The sequence below is a fragment of the Micropterus dolomieu genome, linkage group LG16 (assembly GCF_021292245.1).
Source record: "Micropterus dolomieu isolate WLL.071019.BEF.003 ecotype Adirondacks linkage group LG16, ASM2129224v1, whole genome shotgun sequence".
In the NCBI taxonomy this organism is placed as follows: Eukaryota; Metazoa; Chordata; class Actinopteri; order Centrarchiformes; family Centrarchidae; genus Micropterus; species Micropterus dolomieu.
This window is the reverse complement of record NC_060165.1, coordinates 5,852,103-5,873,482: the sequence shown is the minus strand read 5'-3', so window position 1 is coordinate 5,873,482 and position 21,380 is coordinate 5,852,103. Positions and strand designations below refer to the sequence as shown.

General features: G+C 41.4%; 1 protein-coding gene across 1 annotated transcript; it reads right to left on the bottom strand.

Annotated features, from left to right (window-relative positions):
• Nucleotides 1-5,628: 5,628 nt before the first annotated feature.
• Nucleotides 5,629-19,583, bottom strand: LOC123984600 (sodium-coupled neutral amino acid transporter 2-like). The gene is made up of 16 exons (XM_046071562.1): nucleotides 19,279-19,583; nucleotides 18,185-18,295; nucleotides 17,972-18,053; nucleotides 17,759-17,874; nucleotides 15,691-15,764; nucleotides 15,502-15,594; nucleotides 15,064-15,136; nucleotides 13,125-13,207; nucleotides 12,924-12,982; nucleotides 12,386-12,547; nucleotides 12,197-12,276; nucleotides 11,939-12,039; nucleotides 8,094-8,218; nucleotides 7,846-7,990; nucleotides 7,653-7,750; nucleotides 5,629-7,509 (listed from the first exon to the last, which is right to left on the bottom strand). The coding sequence occupies exons 2-16, from the start codon at nucleotides 18,292-18,294 to the stop codon at nucleotides 7,396-7,398; spliced, it is 1,515 nt and encodes a 504-aa protein (XP_045927518.1). The 5' UTR covers nucleotide 18,295; nucleotides 19,279-19,583; the 3' UTR covers nucleotides 5,629-7,395.
• Nucleotides 19,584-21,380: the final 1,797 nt, after the last annotated feature.

The window sequence follows — 21,380 nt, the reverse complement described above, 5'->3', positions numbered from 1 at the left end:
CTGTTTTTCGTGTTTTGCTGTCATGTTGTGGCATTTGCTGTCGTGTTGTGGTGTTTTACTGTTGTGGTGTTTTACTGTTTTTCGTGTTTTGCTGTCATGTTGTGGCATTTGCTGTCGTGTTGTGGTGTTTTACTGTTGTGGTGTTTTACTGTTTTTCGTGTTTTGCTGTCATGTTGTGGCATTTGCTGTCGTGTTGTGGTGTTTTACTGTTGTGGTGTTTTACTGTTTTTCGTGTTTTGCTGTCATGTTGTGGCATTTGCTGTCGTGTTGTGGTGTTTTACTGTTGTGGTGTTTTACTGTTTTTCGTGTTTTGCTGTCATGTTGTGGCATTTGCTGTCGTGTTGTGGTGTTTTACTGTTGTGGTGTTTTACTGTTTTTCGTGTTTTGCTGTCATGTTGTGGCATTTGCTGTCGTGTTGTGGTGTTTTACTGTTGTGGTGTTTTACTGTTTTTCGTGTTTTGCTGTCATGTTGTGGCATTTGCTGTCGTGTTGTGGTGTTTTACTGTTGTGGTGTTTTACTGTTTTTCGTGTTTTGCTGTCATGTTGTGGCATTTGCTGTCGTGTTGTGGTGTTTTACTGTTGTGGTGTTTTACTGTTTTTCGTGTTTTGCTGTCATGTTGTGGCATTTGCTGTCGTGTTGTGGTGTTTTACTGTTGTGGTGTTTTACTGTTTTTCGTGTTTTGCTGTCATGTTGTGGCATTTGCTGTCGTGTTGTGGTGTTTTACTGTTGTGGTGTTTTACTGTTTTTCGTGTTTTGCTGTCATGTTGGGGCGTTTGCTGTCGTGTTGTGGTGTTTTACTGTTGTGTTTTGGTGTTTTACTATTTTGGTGTTTTACTGTCCTGTTGTGGTGTTTTACTGTCGTGTTGTAGTGCTTCACTGTCGTGTTGTGGTGTTTTACTGTCGTGTTGTGGTGTTTTACTGTTTTGGTGTTTTGCTGTCATGTTGTGGCGTTTGCTGTCGTGTTGTGGTGCTTTACTGTCGTGTTGTGGTGTTTTACTGTCGTGTTGTGGTATTTGCTGTCGTGTTGTGGTATTTGCTGTAAATTTATGCAACCTTATTGTCTGGCATGCTGTTGAGACTGTAGTTGATGTTGAGCAATATCAAAAATCTAAAGCCTGCACAATTGGAAATGGGAACATATAAGGTAGCATTTTTCGATAGGGCAGCGCAAATCTAAAGACTCAGTACTGCTACAGTAGCAAAACGGCAGCATTTTTAGGTAGCATTTTTGACATAAATCATCAGCACCGGTTTTCAGCTTAATCAGCCATGACCGATGACTGGGCCGAGCGTTTTATGCCAGTCACATTGAACGTTACACACATGCTGGGCTGCACGGTGTTTCACATCATGCACAAAATGGCACGGACAGAAACGGCTTCTGTCACAGGCGCACACACAAACACACACACTAAAACATGTCTTAGGCATGAAAGATATTCACTGGAGTGAAGAAGACACAACGCTCGCAATTCACACCTACAGAGAAACACACAGAAAGAGACTCTATCTTACATGACCTTAAAAGACATGGTGGATATTTTAAATCACGTACCAGATGAAGCAACAGTGAACAGTGTCTCTGTGTGTGGTTCTCCAGCTGCACAGTGGCGCAGAGGAAAGCGCTCCAGGGGATCATAAAGGTCGCACACCAAATCGTCGGCTGCCCTTTCCCTGTCTGGAAGAACTACATTGTTTCTGATGCCTCAGGAAAGCACAAAACCACCGTTAGAACATTAAATTCTGCCATAAAATAATTCACTAATGGAGTTTACATTTTATTTTTACTTTTACAAGTTACAAGAGCCTGTGCTGTATTGCTGAATGAATGATTATATAATTATAATGAGTATATCTGTTGTTTTTATGTTTTCTTTGTTTTTATATTTTATTACCTGTCTTGCACTGAAAAAGTAATCCCCTTAATTTTGTTGTACTTGTGTTGATATTCTATTCTATTCTGTGAGAGGAGATGTAAGATGTGTTTCCATGGCATTCAGCTATTGCATTCCCCCTGGTGGCTGCCACAGTACCTGCAGCCACATATATATAAGGACATTGAGGACTCAGGATTTTATTTCAAGACCAGTCAAGACCATAACTTTGGAAATATCAATAAATTGGTTGTGCATTATCTGATTTATTTGTTAACATTCTAACTTTGATTGGATGTAAAACATATTGCCTCAAATGCAACCAATAACCCTAATTAAGAATGTGTTCTTACTGTTAATGACTGTTACCACTCCCCGCGATCTTAAGTGTTGAATAAAGATGCTTATGTTGATTTCAGCTCTCAGTGTTTGTATGTGGGTGTTTTAATGGGAATGTGGATCTTTCAGATCAATTTGAGAAGTACCTATGATCTCGTTACACAGTTTATTGTGTATCATGTAATGTGGGGAACTGGTCTTGGTCTCGACTTGGTCTCAGCCCCTAAAAGTCTTGGTCTTGTCTCGGTCTCGATAAAGTCTGGTCTTGGTCTTGACTTGGTCACGGTTTGGGCGGTCTTGACTACAACACTACAACATATACAGTACAGACAATAACAGATGTGATTCCAGTGTAGAGACATGTTTATGAATTGAGAGAGGTTATTACATTTGGTATGAAAGACCTTTTACAAATGTTCTTTGTTGCTGCAGCTGCTCTATACGTGAATTTTTTTTTAAAATCAAGGGTCGTGTATTTGTTTTGGTGTGTTTGTTCTGTGATGCTCCTTTCTCTCTCGTCTGTCTCTCTCAGATAGTTGTCCTTCCTACTTTCAGGTGTGCCTGATTAATGTAAGTTCCAGGGGGAGGTTGAAAAGCCTTTGGAAGTCACAGCAGGCGCTTGAGACCACAGTGCAGTGCACATCAGCAGTTGCAACCTCGTATGAGCAGTAAGCATCTTCCAGCCAGCTCAACAGACAGTGAACCGAACACTGGCTTGGCTTGTGGCGTGACACTCAGTGATTGCTCAGCGATCAGTGGGTCAAACCACAGTTCAGACACTGCATGGAGTGGTGCGCCTGGCCTGGTACAGTTAGTGCAAAGCCATGTTTTTGGGTTACCCACCTCAGTATAGGAAGGACTTTTGAGTATCTTATTTTTGCTTACAGCTACAGCCTAAGTGCTTGTAAATTGTTGCCCTCTCAGTTTATTTTGAGAAAGTTGTTGTGATATGCACCCAACTATGGTTTTCTGTCTTTTGCCCTGTTTTGTTTTAGGTTGCTGTTGCCTCACAAGAGATGGATAGATATAGATTGATAGATATTTAGAGATACATAAATAGTTAGGAAATGATATGTGTATATATAAATCCTAAGGCACATCTGTGTAATACCCATGCTGTCTGATCAGCATCTTGATATGCCACACGTATGAGGTGGATGGATTATCTCGGCAAAGGAGAAGTGCTCACTAACATAGATTTTGACAGATTTGTGAACAATATGTGGGAAAATTTTGTTGTCATTTTAGTCTTTGGAAAAAATATAATTTAAGCATACCCTTCGATCATTTAAGTGGTTATAATTACGTTATTACTTGTGTCATTTTGTTGAATGCTTTTCAGGCTTCGGAGGATGGAGACTGTGGAGAGGATAAAAGGTGCATTCTAGCTCATATCTGTGGAATAATAATAATAATAATAATAATGCATTACATTTACATAGCGCTTTATCATGGAAACTTAAAGCACTTCACAGTGAAGTGGGGGGGACTCGCCTCAACCACCACCAATGTGTAGCACCCACCTGTCTATAGAGATGTTAAAGTACACCCAGATATGAAATATTTAAGGAAGGAATGAGCCTAACCAGTGTATACTGGAAAACCTTCATGTCAAAGATCAAGACTGAAGAAATAATTGATTCCATGTATATTATAGCATTTTTATGATTATCAAGAAATTGGAGCTAATATTATGGTCCTTCTTCCAACTTCTGCAAGAGATGATGCTAAAAGCTAATTTAAATGGCAACAAAGATTGTTCAAAGAGAAATGGATTCACCTGCTGAGGACATCCTGATGTGTCCTATCTACTGCTATGTTGCTGATTCTATTAGTCCTTGTGGTGGGAAAAAGCATGTTTAAATAAACAGCTCAGGCAAACACTTGTCTTTCTGTGAATTTTATTCAAGTCTTCTGCAGAAGGAACTCACAGGGACACATACGCATCAGAGTGTATCATCTGAGTGAGCTGCAGTGTAACAGCATATGCAGCTTTTATCTTAGTCTCAGGGTTGGAGTACTATCTCATCAGAGGAACATGGTGTTATGAGTCTGCAGTTCTCCTCCCCGACCCCTTGTGTTTATGTTCTCTTCCCTCCCTGTGTCTCCTGTTAGTCTGTCTGTCTCTCTGTGTTGTCTGAGCGTGGCTTCTCACTCTGGGCCTGGCGCTCCACCTCCACCAGCACATCCACATTCCACTAATCAAGACTCTGCAGTATATCAACCCGGTTCTTCACCTCACTCGTCTCCAGATCGTCAGCTTACCTCAGTGGTATTTGTGCTGCGCCCTACAAATCTTGAGTTGCATGTTCTGTTTGTTTCTTGTGAGTTCAATTTACCTTGTCTCTCTGTGCTCAGGATCACTGCCTGCCTGGAGATTCTGCCCCTGCCTGGAAATCCACTCGCTGGTCTCCATTCCCTGGTCTGCTCCGCTCACACCCCGTTTTTCAATAAACTTTAAATTCCTGGATTTAAACCTGCCCCGAGTCCGCTCTTGAGTCTGTTCACCTAGCCTGCCATACACTCAATCCGGATCTATAGAAAGACACCATGTCCAAGGTACATGTGGTGAACCACTTAAAGTCTTGACCCCTCTGGACATATGTTAAAGCATCACACACATTTACCTTTCATTGATCCCATACCCAAGAGGCTGGAGGCCCCTAGTGAGATTAGTTACATGGCAGTGTTTTAAAGATGGTTCTCATGAAATTCCCATTACATCCTATTTTTACTTTTAGGGTGCTTTCACACCTGTAGTTCGGTTCGTTTGGTCCAGACCAAGTGAAAAAAATATAGTTTGTTTGATTCCACATAAGCGAACTGCACCAGAGTTAATATGAAAGCATACAGAGACCACCATCTCCAAGGAGGTCTCGGGCCACTTGTTCAGTCCGGTTTTGGTGCACACCTTAGTGCTGCATTCACACCTGCGTAAACGAACCGCACCTAGGGGGAAAACAGTAGTGCGATTCAACCAAACTAAATGACGATGCCAGGTGTAAAAGCACCCTTAAACTCTTCACCTACACAGCCTTTTCTGTGCGGTTGGCTCAGAATCTCCCTTCCTCATCCGTCACTGTTCCAAGAATTTTAAATAATAAACACTCTCATTAAAAAGTGAATCTTTTCTTAATGTCTGTCCAGATGTTCATAATCTGCTTGGATCCTGTCATTGGCACTTGAGACTATACTGTATTTAAAACAAAATGTGTTTGTCATGAGTAAGGCCCCCTAGTGGGCGCTGTTGTGGTTGACCTGCATTCTGACAACAATCTAACCAGACATTTGGAGGTTCCTGTCAGTGCATGATGGAGGACCTGGTACAAATCCACACCAGTTTTAACTTCTTGTCCTCATAAACTGCATTTACAAACTCTGCTCAGGCAAAAGGAACACCAACAGTCATTGTGATAGATTCTTTGATTTTACTTGGACATTATTTACAGGATGTACATAGTGTTTCATTGAAACAAGAGTGTAAAACTGGCAGACGAAGCCCTCCTTGCTCCTGAGGTCAAGAGATGGCTGACGTACTCTTTAACCAAGATGTGCGTGAAGAACATTTTGCTGATCCATTTTTGTGTTTAGGGGCCAAAAAGTAAACAAAGACTGGTGCCGCTGTATCAGTGGCTCCCACATACAACACACTTTTCACAGAATTAACACAGTAGGATATTTCAGTCAGTCTTAATGGAGATGAACAGTTGAAGCTCTGGTGTATTGGAGACAATTCAATTTCACAAATTCCCCTTCTTGGGGTTTTTTGTTTATGTTCTACGGCTCCAATGCATTATTGTAAAAAGTTAAAACAAAACAAAGCGTATATACAGTTGAACTCAATAGATATATATACATATATATATACATATTATATAAATATAGTAAAATAGATAAAATTACATTGATTTTAACGGTCTTCCATAAATAGATGTTGGACAATAACAGTTTGATGTTAAGTTAGTGTTGGAAGCACAGTGCACCGTCAGATGAGAGGTTCACAACTCAACAGGAGACAAGTCCACGTTGAGCTATCAAGTTCTTCCTTGTGAAACATTTTGAAAGCAGAATACTTCGCAACTATATGTAAAAACACTCAAAATACATGTGACAGATGCTCTCTGTATACTTCTTTGTTGTTGTTTGGTTGTCAGAGTTTGAGAGCACATTTGACTTCTGGTTTTTCATTTTTGCAAGTTTAACAGGTATATTACAACCACTGCATGTGGTCAAATTCAAAGTATTCTCCCATAAAGAAAACATTTTTAAGTTTCCCCCTCCCATTCCAGGGAAGGGGGAACTGCAGGCTCAGTGGCCTCCAGGTCTTGAAGCAGTAGTCTCGTTGCTGCACACGCTACTCCAACAAGATCTTCAGCATGTTATAAAGAGTAAATACAGTTTCAAAGAGTCCTCTTGTGAGATACTCTGCAGCTCCCAGTGTCGTGTTTGAAAAAGCAGGTCCTGCACTATGTTTTACCAGGAAAGCTGATGCTATAAGCAAGGTCATAAAACATTTGTACGAATACTGAATAGGCGGTGTAGTAGGCCTCGCCTGTGAAAACTGACAAATCTGTTTTGTGTGCTGAACAGTAAGTGCTTTTCAATATACAAAGATTCTTCACAAATACATTTTTGGCAAAGTAAAAAAACAACAAATGTTGGAAGGAACTTAATCGTCTTTGAGGATAAACGTTCAAGTCAGTTGCCTCCTGTCAATATTCAGGACATTCGCATACTTTTTCAGCAGGATGTGTTGTTTCCGAGCTCCGAGGTTACAGCCACACTCGTGCGCACGTAATACTGTACGTGAGTGTAAGCTGCATTTTCAACTCTACAACTATATCGTCTCTGATTTGAGGCACCTTCAAATATTTGTTCTCAGCTGTACCATAACTACACAAAACATTAAAAGCAAAAACGACAACAAAAAAGGTTAGGATAAAAAGAGGAAAAACAAGGAAAACACCATCTCTGTGGCCTATAACAGCGTACTGTACAAAGTTCGGATACATTCTCTTGGAATGGCATGGTTCGTCGCTCAGGAAGTCAAAGGCGAGCATCAAGTGAGTTCTTGTGTTTTTCATTTTACAATAGGTTTCTGATCTTTGTTGGTTGCGCGGCTGTAGCAATCTTGCGCTGAGAGCCTCCCTCTCCTCGACAGGCCCAGCAGGAGGTGGAGCTTTAGTGTCCGTCGGCTGAGTCCGAGCTGGCTGAGGCATTGTGGACCCAGTCCAGGATGATGAGGATCATGCTGCCGATCATGACCACGAAGCCCAACAGCAGGAAGGCAGTGGCCTGGACAGGAGAACAATTTCACATTTAGCTAAAGTGTTCACACTGAGTGACGTGAAAAGCTTGGCAGTATGCATATTCACTTTCTTGCAACAGTCTCTCCTAATTCTCTAACGTCCCTGTAGATGTAAGATCTCACTCCTTACCCCGATCTTCTGCACAGACTTCATGGACTCTTTCTTCACCAGTTTGATGTAGAAAGCCGAGGGCAGGATGAAGATGAGCATGGCAGCAGCAGAAGCGCCTGTGTGAGGGGAGACATTTGGAATTTTAGCCTCATTTTGTATTTGAGACGCTTTTTGTGGCATCATATGCATTAACACGCTCAAAGACACCCACCGATGACGCCAAAAATGTCCCTGATGCTGGGGACAAAGATGACCAGGGCGTTGGTGCTGGCCAGCAGGGCCACAGTGATGATGGTGTGGCGGATCCAGCTGAATTCCTTAGAGGTGCACAGGAGCTGGTTTACAGAGGTACGAATCTACAGAGAGAGAGAGGGACAAAAAGAGAGGTTATCCTTTATGATCCCCTAAAATCTTGTGCCAGCAATAATCTAAGATGTGCTCGATCTCTTTGATACTTACAGGGAAAAGCACCACGGGGACGGTGAGAGTGACGGCGGCCAGCACAGCCAGGCGGACGATCAGCAGCAACACATCATCCTTGTAGATCTTAGAGTAGGTGTGCAGCAGCTCAGACTCCACGTTCACTGTGTTGAAACACAGAGACCTTTTAGACCTGAAGCATGCGCAGCACGATTCACGAACGCAATATGTGACACGTATAGAAAGAAGGGTGCTGAGTGTAACCTTGCTGTTGGCAATGCAGTCGAGAAAGTGGCTGATCGTCAGTAACATCAGAATACGCTACCCCTGATATCTTAAATAAAGATGGTATAATATAGTATTTCAACATGCTCCGCATCTCCGTACAGTACACATGGAGTGAGTAGTAGTACAATTATAAAATGATTCTGTGGTGGGAGCATTATTTGGTGGATCACAGACTTCCAGAAGGACAGAAAGCAGCATGTTAAGCTGGGAAAACATCTCTCTGACTTCAGGACCATCAGTTCTGGATCCCCTCAGGGCTGCATTCTTTCCCCTCTTATCTTCTCCCTGTACACCAACAGCTGCACCTCCAGTCTCCAGTACGTAAAGCTCCTGAAGTTTACGGATGACACCACCCACATTGGGGTAACACATCTCGCTTATTAACTGCCTGAAGGACATCAAGAACTGGATGGACAGTAACCTCCTCAAACTCAATAAAGACTAAACAGAACTCATGGTGTTTGCCCCACAGTCACTTCTCAAAAAGGTTGGTGACATCACACTGGACGTGGATGACTGCTCAATCTCTGCATCCCCTCAAGTACGCAACCTGGGTATCTTCAGATTCAGATCTTCAGAACATCTCCAACTCTGCAGCTGTTACCCTCATCCACTCCTTCATCACCTCCCGACTTGACTATTGTAACGGTATCATGTTCGGTCTGCCCAGCAAGGCTACTGACAGACTCCAGTATGTCCAGAACTCTGCAGCAAGGATGCTCGACCACACAGAACTTGGACTTCACATCACTCCCATCCTGAAGAAGCTCCACTGGCTGCCATTTAAGTCCTGGATCAAATATAAAATCCTCCTACTGACGTACAAATCTCTCCATGGACTTGCACCTCACTACCTCACAGATCTACTCCATCCCTACACTCAGTCGCGGTCCCTGTGGTCCTCTGACAATTTTTTGCTTAAGTTACTTACTTACTTAACGCAGAGGTTTCTTCTAAATTTACATTGCATTGCAGGCTTAGTGTGCAAATAAACCTTTCTCAAAACATTTCTTGATGCAAGCCATTTTTCAGAACATTTTTAACAAATGCTTTCAATAAGTGGTGGCTACATGTCCCCGGTGTCCCCACTGTAAATGACCCTCCCTACTGCTACAGCTACTCCTTGCTTACCGCCTCACCTCCACTCTCCTCCTGCTCTCTCTCTCACTCGGCCCTGTCACTTTGTCTGTCTGCTTCGCTTCCACATGCCTCCTCTGCCTGTCGGCTTTACTCCTTCAGGCGCCTGTGCCTGCACTACGCAGGGTACTGCAGCTGATGTTAAAGCTACTGCAGCCCCGGTAGCAAATATCTGTTATTTTTCGCGCATTTGGCGGCAGCCGTCTGAAGAATGGGTTTTTTTTTTCTGGTCCGCAACGCAAGAAACAGAGAGCAGAGGGGGTGGGGGCTAGTAAGAGATGTGATTGGGCCGGCCCAGTGTCAGTATAGAAAATTACCCAATGGGTCGCTGTCCATGCTTTACGGCCGATTGTTGGCCCGTTTTTAAAAACCAATTAGGCCTATATAAATAAATAATTTACGTTACACCCAAAGGTGCGTCATCCGGTAAGCCGGATTATCAGTCCAGCCCTGGCGAGAGTGGTAATAATAATAATAATAATAATGTATTTGATCACTACATTCATGGATTCAGGCAATTCAGTATTATGTTGCTTGGCTGTGTGAAGCTGAAGGTCATTTTGCATGTGAAACAAAAAGTATTTAAACCATTTATTTTAATGTCCCTCTCCTTGGTGCAGTCAGTTATTCAAAATATATCAGAAGTGCTCCTTTTTTTCCACTTGAGCCCCTGCCCCCCAAAATGTCCGTGCACGTCCCTGTTCCAGAACATTCCTGTGCACTAACTCCTGCCATGACAAACAGGTGGCACACTGATCAGCTGCATCAGGTGGGGTTTTTCACAGTCTTGGACAGGCCTCAAGTTTTGTCGGGAGCGGTTTGTTCCAAGAGGGACACTCATTATTTAATTTAGACCTTGAAGCACCTTCCCTTAACTTTGGATGATTGATTTGCTTTGACATTTCCAATTCAGGAACAATGGCCGCTTGTAAACCCACACTGTTACGATTAACTCTTTGTTGCTTTCTTAAGGTAAAGGTAAAAAAATCAAAAAACATGTTAGGTTCTTCAGTCAGTGCCATTGACCTAGACACTGATAAAGATCTGGAGTTGGTCCCCGGGCACTCCACAGTGGCTGCCCACTGCTACCTTAAGGAATGGGTTAAATGGGGAGAATGAATTTCGCTATATGTATGAGTATGTGACTATAAAGTACCTTTACCTTTAGGATTATAGAATCTGCTTCATGTCAAAACTGGTCAGCTAAATGCCTGCCACCCATTGGTGTAGTCTACGTGATACGCAGGTATACGTCGTATACCCACTAGGAATGTTCAAAGATTTCCGGATACCTACTTAAAATAGCGAGATGATACATAACATCGTTTTGTGACAGAACTTTCACACGGGGTTAACCCTAACCCACAGAAAACGAGCCAGATGAGGCTGATGCTAACGTAACGTTACCTGGTGAGTGAAAATAGTATATAGGCCTATGTTATCATTAACACTATCATTAACGGAACTGTAACAGCATTGTTGGTTTATTGAATTGAAACTAGAACTAAGTAACTAACGTTTTTGTGGTGGATCAATGAATGCGGGATAGTGTGTGTGTGTGTGTGTGTGTGTGCAGTAGTAGCAGTTCCTGGATGCTTGCTCATGCATTTAAGCTGATACAGTACATAACCTACGTTTGACAATGGTTTTTGTCATGGTTTTTCCCAAGTGAGCTTGGGAGGATGTGGACAACTTTTGGTGTCCTCAGTGCTAATATTCTGTAATGAATGAGTTTGGGTGATAGAACTGCACATAGGCCTGTGTTCATTGTTATTACTGCTACTGAAAAGCCTCAGCTTTCCATCATTGTTAATAATAGTTGCAACTTGCACTGTGAAATGTGCATTGAAAATTGCCAGATGATAAAACCAGATTCATATAACATCTAAGGCTAAATGTAGCTCCTAACTGGCTGAGTTAGATGGTGATTAACACTAAACATTAGACATTTCCACCATAAATTGGTGCTGAAAATGTCTCCAGAATGCAGGAAATTAAACGTTTAATGATCAAAATCTTGACCCCCCAGTCGTATACTCATCAATGAATATTTCTTTAAATGCTATTAAAATATCTTCTAGTCTTGATCTCGTGACCCCAATATTCTGGATTGTCACATCTCATATGCTAAGTGTTTTGTCACAACTCTAATCTGAACCCTAAAATGTCACACACACTGTGTGACGCCCTTTCCCACCTGTAACTGTCATTGGCTGTTAAAGTCTTTGCGTTGTTGATAACACATAGCCTAAGCAGTCCTTCAGAATGCTCTCTATTACATGTAAATGCATACAGTATTTATTAGTGAGAATAGTGGCGCTCATGGGACGTCACGCTGGGATGGGGGAGTATGAGGCTGGGAGGGAAAAATCACAGTATACTCACTAGAAAAAAAACTAGACTACACCACTGCTGCCACCATACATTCAACCACACATTAAATGATGGTTTAGACTCACAGTTGAAGGTCAGATATCCGAAGAGGGCGGCCAGCAGGTACATGATGAACATGGCCAGGAAGGACACATTGGCAACGCCCTGCATCTTTCTGCGGGAACGGCTGTTTGGAGAAGAGGGGATGTTTCATTTAGACACTAGAACACAGTTTTTATTATTTAAACTCTTGAGTTTAAAATAAATGTGAAAACGCTGATAAGAAAGCAGCTGCTGTTTAAAGTTTGGGTGAACATGATGAAATGAAAGCTGCGTGCACTCACTCTTTGAGCTCCTCGTACATGGGCAGGATGGCAGGGTGGCACACGAAGGCGAAGGTCAGAATAGGAACAGCGTAGACAGTCTGGAAAAAATGTACTTAATTTAGTGAATATGTCACCAAAATATTAGATCCAATTTTTGTTTTAGTTTAAATTTCAATTCTCCAGATGTTTTGCATCTCATTTCCTCACCTGAGAGTTGTAGACAAAGTATTTTGGTGTGCATGCGTCCTCGCTGTAGTCCACAGCGGTAGTGTTCTGGTCGGATATGTTCAGTACTTTGCTGCTGTTTTTGTTCAGAGCATGGAAGTCGTGCGGCAAAGGGCATGGGATCTCGAACTTCTTGATGATCACCTGGAGGACAAGATAACAGATTTTAAACTAAACGAGCTAACATTTTGGGCTGATATTCAGTAGAACTTTATTTTCTTTCTGGTTAAAAAGCCTTTGAAACTGCATGTAACTCATCATGGGAAGCAAAAACCCCTGAAACCAGACCACTGTGAGCACCTGAAGCCCAATCTTAAAAAGATACCAAAGAAAGCCAAAGTTCAGTAGTTCATTTTGTTCTGTTACAGTGTTTTATGACTCTAGCTAGTTGTATTTCCCTCAGATTTCATGGAAAAACTGAAATTTGTCTCTGACTAAGACTCAACAGGCTGGCTCGTGATAAAACGGTGTGTGTAGGAAATACATTTCTGTGTGGAGGGAACAGGTGGGTTTTACTCACCACAATCAGAAAGAACACCATGCAGAGCAGTGACAGACCACTGGTGTAACCGAGGTAACCTGTGGGCGTAAAAGAGTTTATTACTATTTTAAGACTGCAGAATCAGAATCTTTTTTGGTTCTTTTATTATTTCACAAGTCTTTCTCACACACACACACACACACACACACACACACACACGCACACACACACTTTTCTTACCCAAGTTCCTGAGCAGTGACAGAGGCAGGATTATAACGAGTGTCACCAGCAGCACCAGGTAGTTACCGTTAGTGTACCATTCCCTGAAACACAACATTACGGAACAACATGTTAGTGATACAGCTGAAGTCATTAATTAATCATTATGTGACTGGAGATTTATGTTTCTTTGTCAAATGTATAACATTGTAGTTTAATTTAAATTAGATTTTTCATTTTTTATTTTTACAAAGTTCGAAATGCAAGCTATACTTTGTAATGTACACGATAAATCATAAATAATTTGACAATTATTTTCCCACGCGTCCTCATCTAATTTTAACACTGGAACAACTTCAGAGCTTCAAAGTCAAATTTCTTACCCTGCATTGAAACACAAAGGCAGGAATATTATATATGTAATATATGTGACATATTCGTATTTAATGAAAGGTACTTTTTGCAGTAGGAAAGATGAGAAAAGCTATATATTTTATAATTTTTTGTCATCTTTTTCAGGACACTAGTGTCTTTGATCACATATACAGTCATCTTTCTCCAAGCTGAAGACACACTGAGTAACCAGCACGACATGTAAACTAATTTACACTAAAACAGACTTCACTGTGCAGAAAACCTCACATTCCTTTCACATCTTCTGATTAGCAGTATGTGAAGCTTCAGGTCTGATCAAACGCCTCAGCTGCTGCTCTGACACAGCTTGTCGTCGGAGATTTAACCAACATCTGTATGTCAGCTGACACAAACGTGGCCTGCGCAAGATGACTGCATCACTCGCACAAATAGATTTAACAAAGCAGCACTGAGGAACCGAACCACATCAATTTTTTAAACATGAAACGAGGTTGCGGTGAGCTCATCCCGCGCTATGTCTCGATGTGGCACCAGCTGCTTCTTCTAAAAGGGCTCTTTGAAGGGCCGCTCGGAGAGACTGAGCACTGTCCGTTCCTATTAAAGCACCCAGACCCCCCTCCTCTCCTCCAACAGAAGGACAAAGACGCTTTGGCTGCCAGTTGAAAAATAACTGGCAGCCATTTTTCTTGATGTGCCACTACACCTCGAGTGCCTCTTTTTATCTAATTTAGAATGAAATTCTTTTTCTGTTCTGTCTGGGAAATGTGTTTGTTAGTAAAGTTTCCCAACACGTCAGCATTGACCCTGCAAATGTTCCTTTTGGGATGTGTAAACTAGGTTGTATTGACATTAAGTTAATAGTTAAAGCTGCAAAACTACTAAACAAATGGTGGGATGGTCAGGTCCTAATCACTACAAAAATCCAATCGAAATTGTTCCTTAGCCTGAGGCTGATGCCCACAGATTTCTTAGAAATCTGGTCAGACTTGTTGGAGAGGTTCCAATCTCCCCTAAGGGACTCACAAAGTTCAACATTATTTAGATTTGATTTATTTATAAATGTTTAATATTGAGGTGTGACATTTATATTAAACAAGATGGAGTTTTTTTTCAAAAATATATCCGTGTGTGTTCTGTTCTGGATTTTGTTTATCTGCTAAACTAAACTAAAATGTATCAGTATGAAAATTATATAAACAGTTGGTATTTTTTTTACTGGAAAGCCCTAAATAATGTGTCCTGTTAGGACGCTGAAAATTAAAGCTAACCTGTTGATTTTTTGGCCACTAATAGCGCTGTGGAGCAATGTTGTGGAGCAATGTTTTCTCGATTAATCGCTTATTCGTGGTGGAAAATGTCTGTGTTTCCCAAAGCCCAAAATGACGTTCTCAAATATCTTGTTTTCTCCACAACCCAAAGATATTCAGTTTTTTTTTAAAATACTCAAACCAATCACTTGATTATCAAAATAGTTGTTGATTAATTTAATAGTTGACAACTAATTAATTAATCGTTGCAGCTCTCCCTGCAGGTGATCAAATGTGTTTTCTGAGTTTGGAAGCTAATAAAATATTTGGTCACTCACTCATTGGTTCCCACAAAGGACTGAATGACAATGGGCAGCTCGTATTTGACGATGTAGAGGTAGCTTGACATGGCTGTAAAGACAAAAACTGCAGTTAGTACATTTCCCTGTAAAATAAGCCCAGTCCTGTCCATGAAGGGAACTCCACTAATAGTGTGATGTCTAATATTTGGTGAGGGGCTGAGTCAGTCCAATGGAAGGAAAAGGAAGTTGCTTCTAGAGAACAAGAACAAGAACACATGCAGAATGACTCGTGTTTTTTATGGAAGCTACTCTGACTCAAATACACACACTGGGTTTTGTCTGCTGAGCTTTTTTCCCTGTGCAGTCAGTTTCAGAGGGAGTTTTAGCTCATGGAATAAACACATGGTGGATAAATATAGAAAAAAGTAAGACTAAAAATAAGTTTTCTTTGATTTTAAAATGCCAGTGTCCCACCTCCAATATTCTGCATGGTGATGGAGCAGGAAGCGGCCAGTTTCCCCGGCATCCCGAAGGCTTTGTAACCCAGCTGCTCGTACACCAGTGCACCTGTGAAGAAGAAGTACAGAAAGAAAATAAGATTTGGCATTCAGAAGGACTTAAAGAAGCCACTGGGGAGTAAGGAAGGATACCTGACTGACTCACCTCCTTCATTGGCCGTCTTCAGCAGCAAGTGGACAGAATATAAGGAGAAAATGGCGACAGCTGAGAGGAGAATCCTGTAAACAGACAAGAGGGAACTTTAGCTGATTGCAAACAAGGCGCAAATATAATTATACACAGAAATTGGTCCTGATTGATGCTGAAGTGGTGCGCTTTTACGTGTGATAATTTTTAGAATGAACACTTGTATTGAACATGAGGCTTTAAAGGCCAATTCAGTGACAAATGTATTTTCTGTGCTGCGGTAAACAAACCCATTGACATTTAGCTAACGTGAAGGTCAGACACTCCTTTCCTGGAACCATAGAAGATGCCTTCTAGTGACTCAGATCATGTCTTTTGGAAGGAGGACAAGATGATTTCATAAATTTCTGCTTATTTCAGGAACTCAACATGTACGTTTCTCAAAATACTGATATTCGTTTCAAGAAAAGTGATTATGCCAAACTATCTGCTTTGGAATTAAAAAAGGAATTTCAGCAATCACAGAATTTGGACCCTGGGGACTTTCAGACCCAGCAGTCTGAAGATTATCACTTGTCATTTTCTCACAATTTGTCATTGTGATCAGCAAAGAAAACCTTGAAGGCAGCACCGGTGTGCTGGTTCTTTCAGTCACAAGCTGCATCAGCAAGGTTGCAAAGGGCAAAAGGTTTCCCTGTATGGGATCCTCTGAGCACGCTACAGAGCCAGCACTTAGTGCCCGGGCATTATTAGTCCAGGTGAAAATTAATGCCCAGGCCATTTGAGACCAATGCTGTAAAGACTCCTCGCGGCATGTGACCATCCAGCTCCTTTTAGCCTCTGACTGGCAGCTCACCTGCCTGCCTGCCTCTGACATTATAATCACTCGTATCTTATCGCTTCATACGCTGCGACTCAACAAATATATGCTTTGGATGACCTTTTTCGGGCAGTCAGTTTGTTCTGCCAGAGATTAGCTCGCTTTTTGTAACTGTTATTGCTGATGAGACGAGCAACATACTGCGTATTAAGAATTGGATTATCCGGCTATCTGGCAGACGTAAGGCTCAGATTGGTCAGCTGCAGGCTGACATTGAGGCACGGCGTGCGCCATTCATGATCTGCGAACGCATGTTAGCTTTCCGCTTATGTAACCGTGGCCCAAATGCAGTGGGATTAGCTCAACTAAGCTGATTCTCCTGCCACTCCCTGTGTTTCTATACTGACATACAACTGCCAATTGATAGCACCACAAGTATAGTAGTTTACTATGAGTAACAGAAAAAGACACTGTACTGGTCTTTCATTGGCTGGTTATTGGCACCTGAGTGCTTCACATCGTGTCTCGGGAGATAGTAAGATGATTTGGAGTCAGTGCTGCTTGTGCCTCTTTAGAAAGTATTTCTTAACTTGACTTAAGAAAAAGTGTTGTTATAAGTGTGGGTTTCCTAAGGAAATTCGGCTCAGAAATGTGAGAAACCACTAAGTAACTGACACTAATGCAAAAGATGGAATCCAGATGACAAACAATGTGAAAAACAGCTTACATGGGCTGCAATCTGTGAATGTTGTAATTCAATGCACTGGATAACCAATAGGGGGAGCTCTCATCAAAACCCATAATTTGCCCTGAAGAGAACTTCTTTTCTCTTTTTCCCACTTTCTCTCCACAGTTGTATCTACAGCAAACATGACAGCAAATACTTAAACTGTTGCAATGACCACTAGTAAACTATTGACCCTGTTGTAGACTACAGCTTAGGGTGAAGCAAATACACACACACACACACACACATCTGGCAGGAAAAAAACACATCTTGCAGAGGTTCAGTACATCATGACCTATATCAGACAAAACCACATTGCGTGGTTGTTTTCTTAAAGACATCACCCTCTGTGACTGTATTCTCTCTGATGCCTGAAGGTGCCTTGTAGATGTTTATGCCATGGTATTACCAGTCAAATCACTATTCATTTATGTACTTTTTTACTTCTAAAGTCCTGCTCGTAAAAAGGCCAAAATACTTTCAAAGAGAAAAGAGGAAAAGATCCTAATTAATCCTGAATACAAAAGATAAAAACGTACACAAACAGGGCGATGCCAGTGTTGGCCATAGCGTAGGACAGACCCAGGATGCCACTGCCCATGATGGCATTGCCCAGGTTGAAGACGGACATGCCAAAGGAAGCATTGCCCTGGTGCTGTGGGGAAATTAAAAGGTTCAGAGTTAGGAAATTAGAAAAAAAAGACATGTGATCAAAGACGATACTTTTGTTGGAGGATGGCAGAAGCTCTTACATATTCGGTCTCATACTTCTTCTTGCCCAGGTTGTGTTCAGGGAGGAAGTTTTGACTCTCTGCCTCCACGTCAGAGTATTGGCTTAAAAAGAAAATAAAGGACAGAAGAATTTAGATAACGGAATGTGGTTTATGTAGACGTACATGATTTACAGCTCAGAATTATTTCCCTAACATTTTGTGTGTTCAGGTATATTTTACAGGCAGCCTCACCCGTTGACCTTCTTAGAACAGGGATACTCATTGCTGTTGGTGCTGATGCTGTCTTCTTCGTTGGAGACGTTCAAACGGCTCATCTCAGTTTTGGCAGTGGGCTGTTTCATGCTGTACATTTCAGAGCAGAAAAGAGGAGCACATATATATATTTTAATTTCTGTCTGTGCGCGTTCACGTTCTCTTTAATGATCAGTATAGTCAGCAGGCGCGCACCGCAGACGCTCCTCAGATCATGTGACTGTTTATACAGGGGGGAGGAGGTAGAGGAAAGGGGGAGGGGGTGACGCACCGGCAGTGGAAAAATACCAGACCGGCACCCGACATCACCTCAGCGCCGCTGTAAACCATGAATGACAAAAAAAAAGCCGCAGTACGCGCCGCTGACTTTGCGCACATTTCCCTCCGAAATACATTTGAAGTGAAATGTAAAAAGGGTGTGTCAGCGTCTTTTACCCCTGCGCAGGACATTTTTAAACACATATAAAGTAGAATGAGATGACAACAAGGCAAAGCTTTGTGTGGATATTCTAAATCTGACATTCTTATAAATATTATATTTTCTCTTGGCTGAACAGTGCGCACATGTACATCCACCCAGAGCCCAAAAGGCGTTACCCCAGATCCATTTCATAACATGATTTCCATGGCCGGCTCCAATGGAAACAATGGCACGTGTTGTCCCTTTATGGGCATCGCTTTCCATTTTGCGCAGAGGCTTGCGCTCTGGTTCACTGGACTAGAGCCGGTGCAAATTACACACAGATACAGCTTTAAATTACCTCCTTTTCTCTCAGATTTTGTTTAAACTCTCTGTATTCCTGTGACATAAGTTCTAGCACTGTACGTCACACTGCTTCATTATTTATTTATTTGGACCAGGACTGACCTGGTAAAGAATTACAGGTAATATGGCAGGAAATGGACTAATGAGATTCAAAATGCAAACCAAGGACAGATAATGAAAAAATTATGTACAAATAACAAGCCAAAAAGTGTAATATCTTGTCATGCAGCTCAGATAGACTATGCCGCCTACACTCGGTAATTTTCTGACAGACAGTCTGTAAATGACAAGATGCCGGCGTTCTTACCTTATGAAGATGTGGCAGGATGCCTGTAAAATCCTCTCAGTATAAAAAGAAACAGCAAATGTCCTGACGATTTCTTCACAAAAGCCGAGTGATCCTTGAGTGTATTTAGGTTAAATATGAATAAATTGAAGAATGAATGGATAGGCCTGTTACCAGACGGGGTCTGATTCAAAACACTAGCTGAAACAGTTCAAGTAACGAACAAATACACTCTGACCGAAGTGTAAAATGAAAAGAATTTGAATTTGAATCTAATTAAACCAAATTCCCAGAGTAGCGATATGCTCGGAGAGAAGACCCTGTTCTGTTGGAGGAGGGGTGGGGAGTCACCCTTTTATAAAGATGAGCATTGCATCAGCCCTCATCTACAAGTAAAGAGGATGAGGCGTGGCCTGTATGAGGTGGAGACTTTTTACGCACAGTGACGTGCTTTTGTATACAAACAGAGCCCTGACCTAGAGACTCTCCCCTGGAAAACCACAGGGATCCTCCAGTACATCTTTGCAATAGGTGTTATCAAGAATACCATAAAAATAGGCTACTACAATAACACCATATGAGGTCAAGACATAATCCTTCATAACCAACATAACCATTCATCATTACCACAGACAGTAATTGCATAAAATATTTCTATGTGTTTAAATCCTTCTGTGATCATTATAGGAACATCAAAAGTCACCAAATGATTATTAAATCTGTAGAGGACAAGCTTTGTACTTAATAAGATAATAAGTTAAAACTTTTGATATGAGTAATACTACTAAATAGGACTGTACTTCCCAGCTTTTTTTTTTCAGATGCACCCGCACAGCCCTGTCACATGAACTCAAGGACCCCTTCATTGATTCCACCCATCATGTTCCAAACATATTCATTTGAAGTGATTATTGATTATATAAAAGTGATTTATTTAGTTACAGTAATGTTTTTGTAAATGTTATGTTTTGTAGTTTTGGTCAAGATTGCATTTGTATTACTACTACTGTTGCAACCATTTATCCACTAGGCTACTTTAACTGTTACAACTAATTAACCATTAAAGGGGCTATATGTAGTTTTAATGAAATTAATCATTGTAACCTGCTTTTTTGGTTGATTGGAACAGCCACTATGCTGTGTCCTATGTGAAGAAATCGGGTTAGATTTTATGCAAAATCCATCAACTACGTAGGCTGTGACATTCATCCTCCCATTCATGACTCCCAGCACAACACAAAGTTTGCTGCTTCGCCAGACTCTATGTAAGGATGAAAAACAACAAAAAGGTTTTACATGCTGAAGCCCGTCAGGCCAAATGAGAATCAAATCGATATCGGGTCAAAACACGGTCAACATCGGAGAGGCATTTGAATCATCTAGAGGGCTCTGCTTTCTTTTGGATATAAAAACTGACCAAGAGTTGGCTTTCATCCTACTAGACAGGTTATCTAACATTACTGCAAAGCATGTGATTTTGTGTTTTAGTTGACTCAAGTTAGATAATGCTAGCTTGCTGGCTAACACTGACCAGTTGCTAACGTTATCCGTTGCAAAAGTCAGTCGCTGTAACTTAAGTTACCCACATAATACATAATAATGCAGCTTGCTAACTATTCCTTTAAGCATTTCATCCATTACTTTTAGCTAACTATTTAGACCACATTTCTAGCTTGCTAACAAGTTTTCAGACACTTTCAATTGCAAGATGTAGAGTTCAGGTGTTAACACCTGACTCATTATGTGGAAAAATCTAATTATAAATTTTGTTCAAATTAGTTGAGCTTGTCCACAATCTTTCCATGCAGCTACCATGTGGCGACTGCAAAGGCACGCTGGGAATCACTTCTACAGTACAGATATACTGTAGCCTATATGATGTGTGTTCTTTTCATATTTGTTATAGGATATTGCACTATTTTATAAGGTACGAATAAGGTTTACAGTCCCTTGATGATCTCCAGAGATGCACTGTCGAACAAAGGTAAAGTGGACTCAAAGTGGCCTGAAAGTCTGTCACTCCAGATCAGGGTGTTAAGTGGAGCTTCAAAGCAGACCTCCCTGTCTGAAGGAGATTACACACAAATGCTGTCATGTGACAGCAGCCATCCTGATCCTCATTC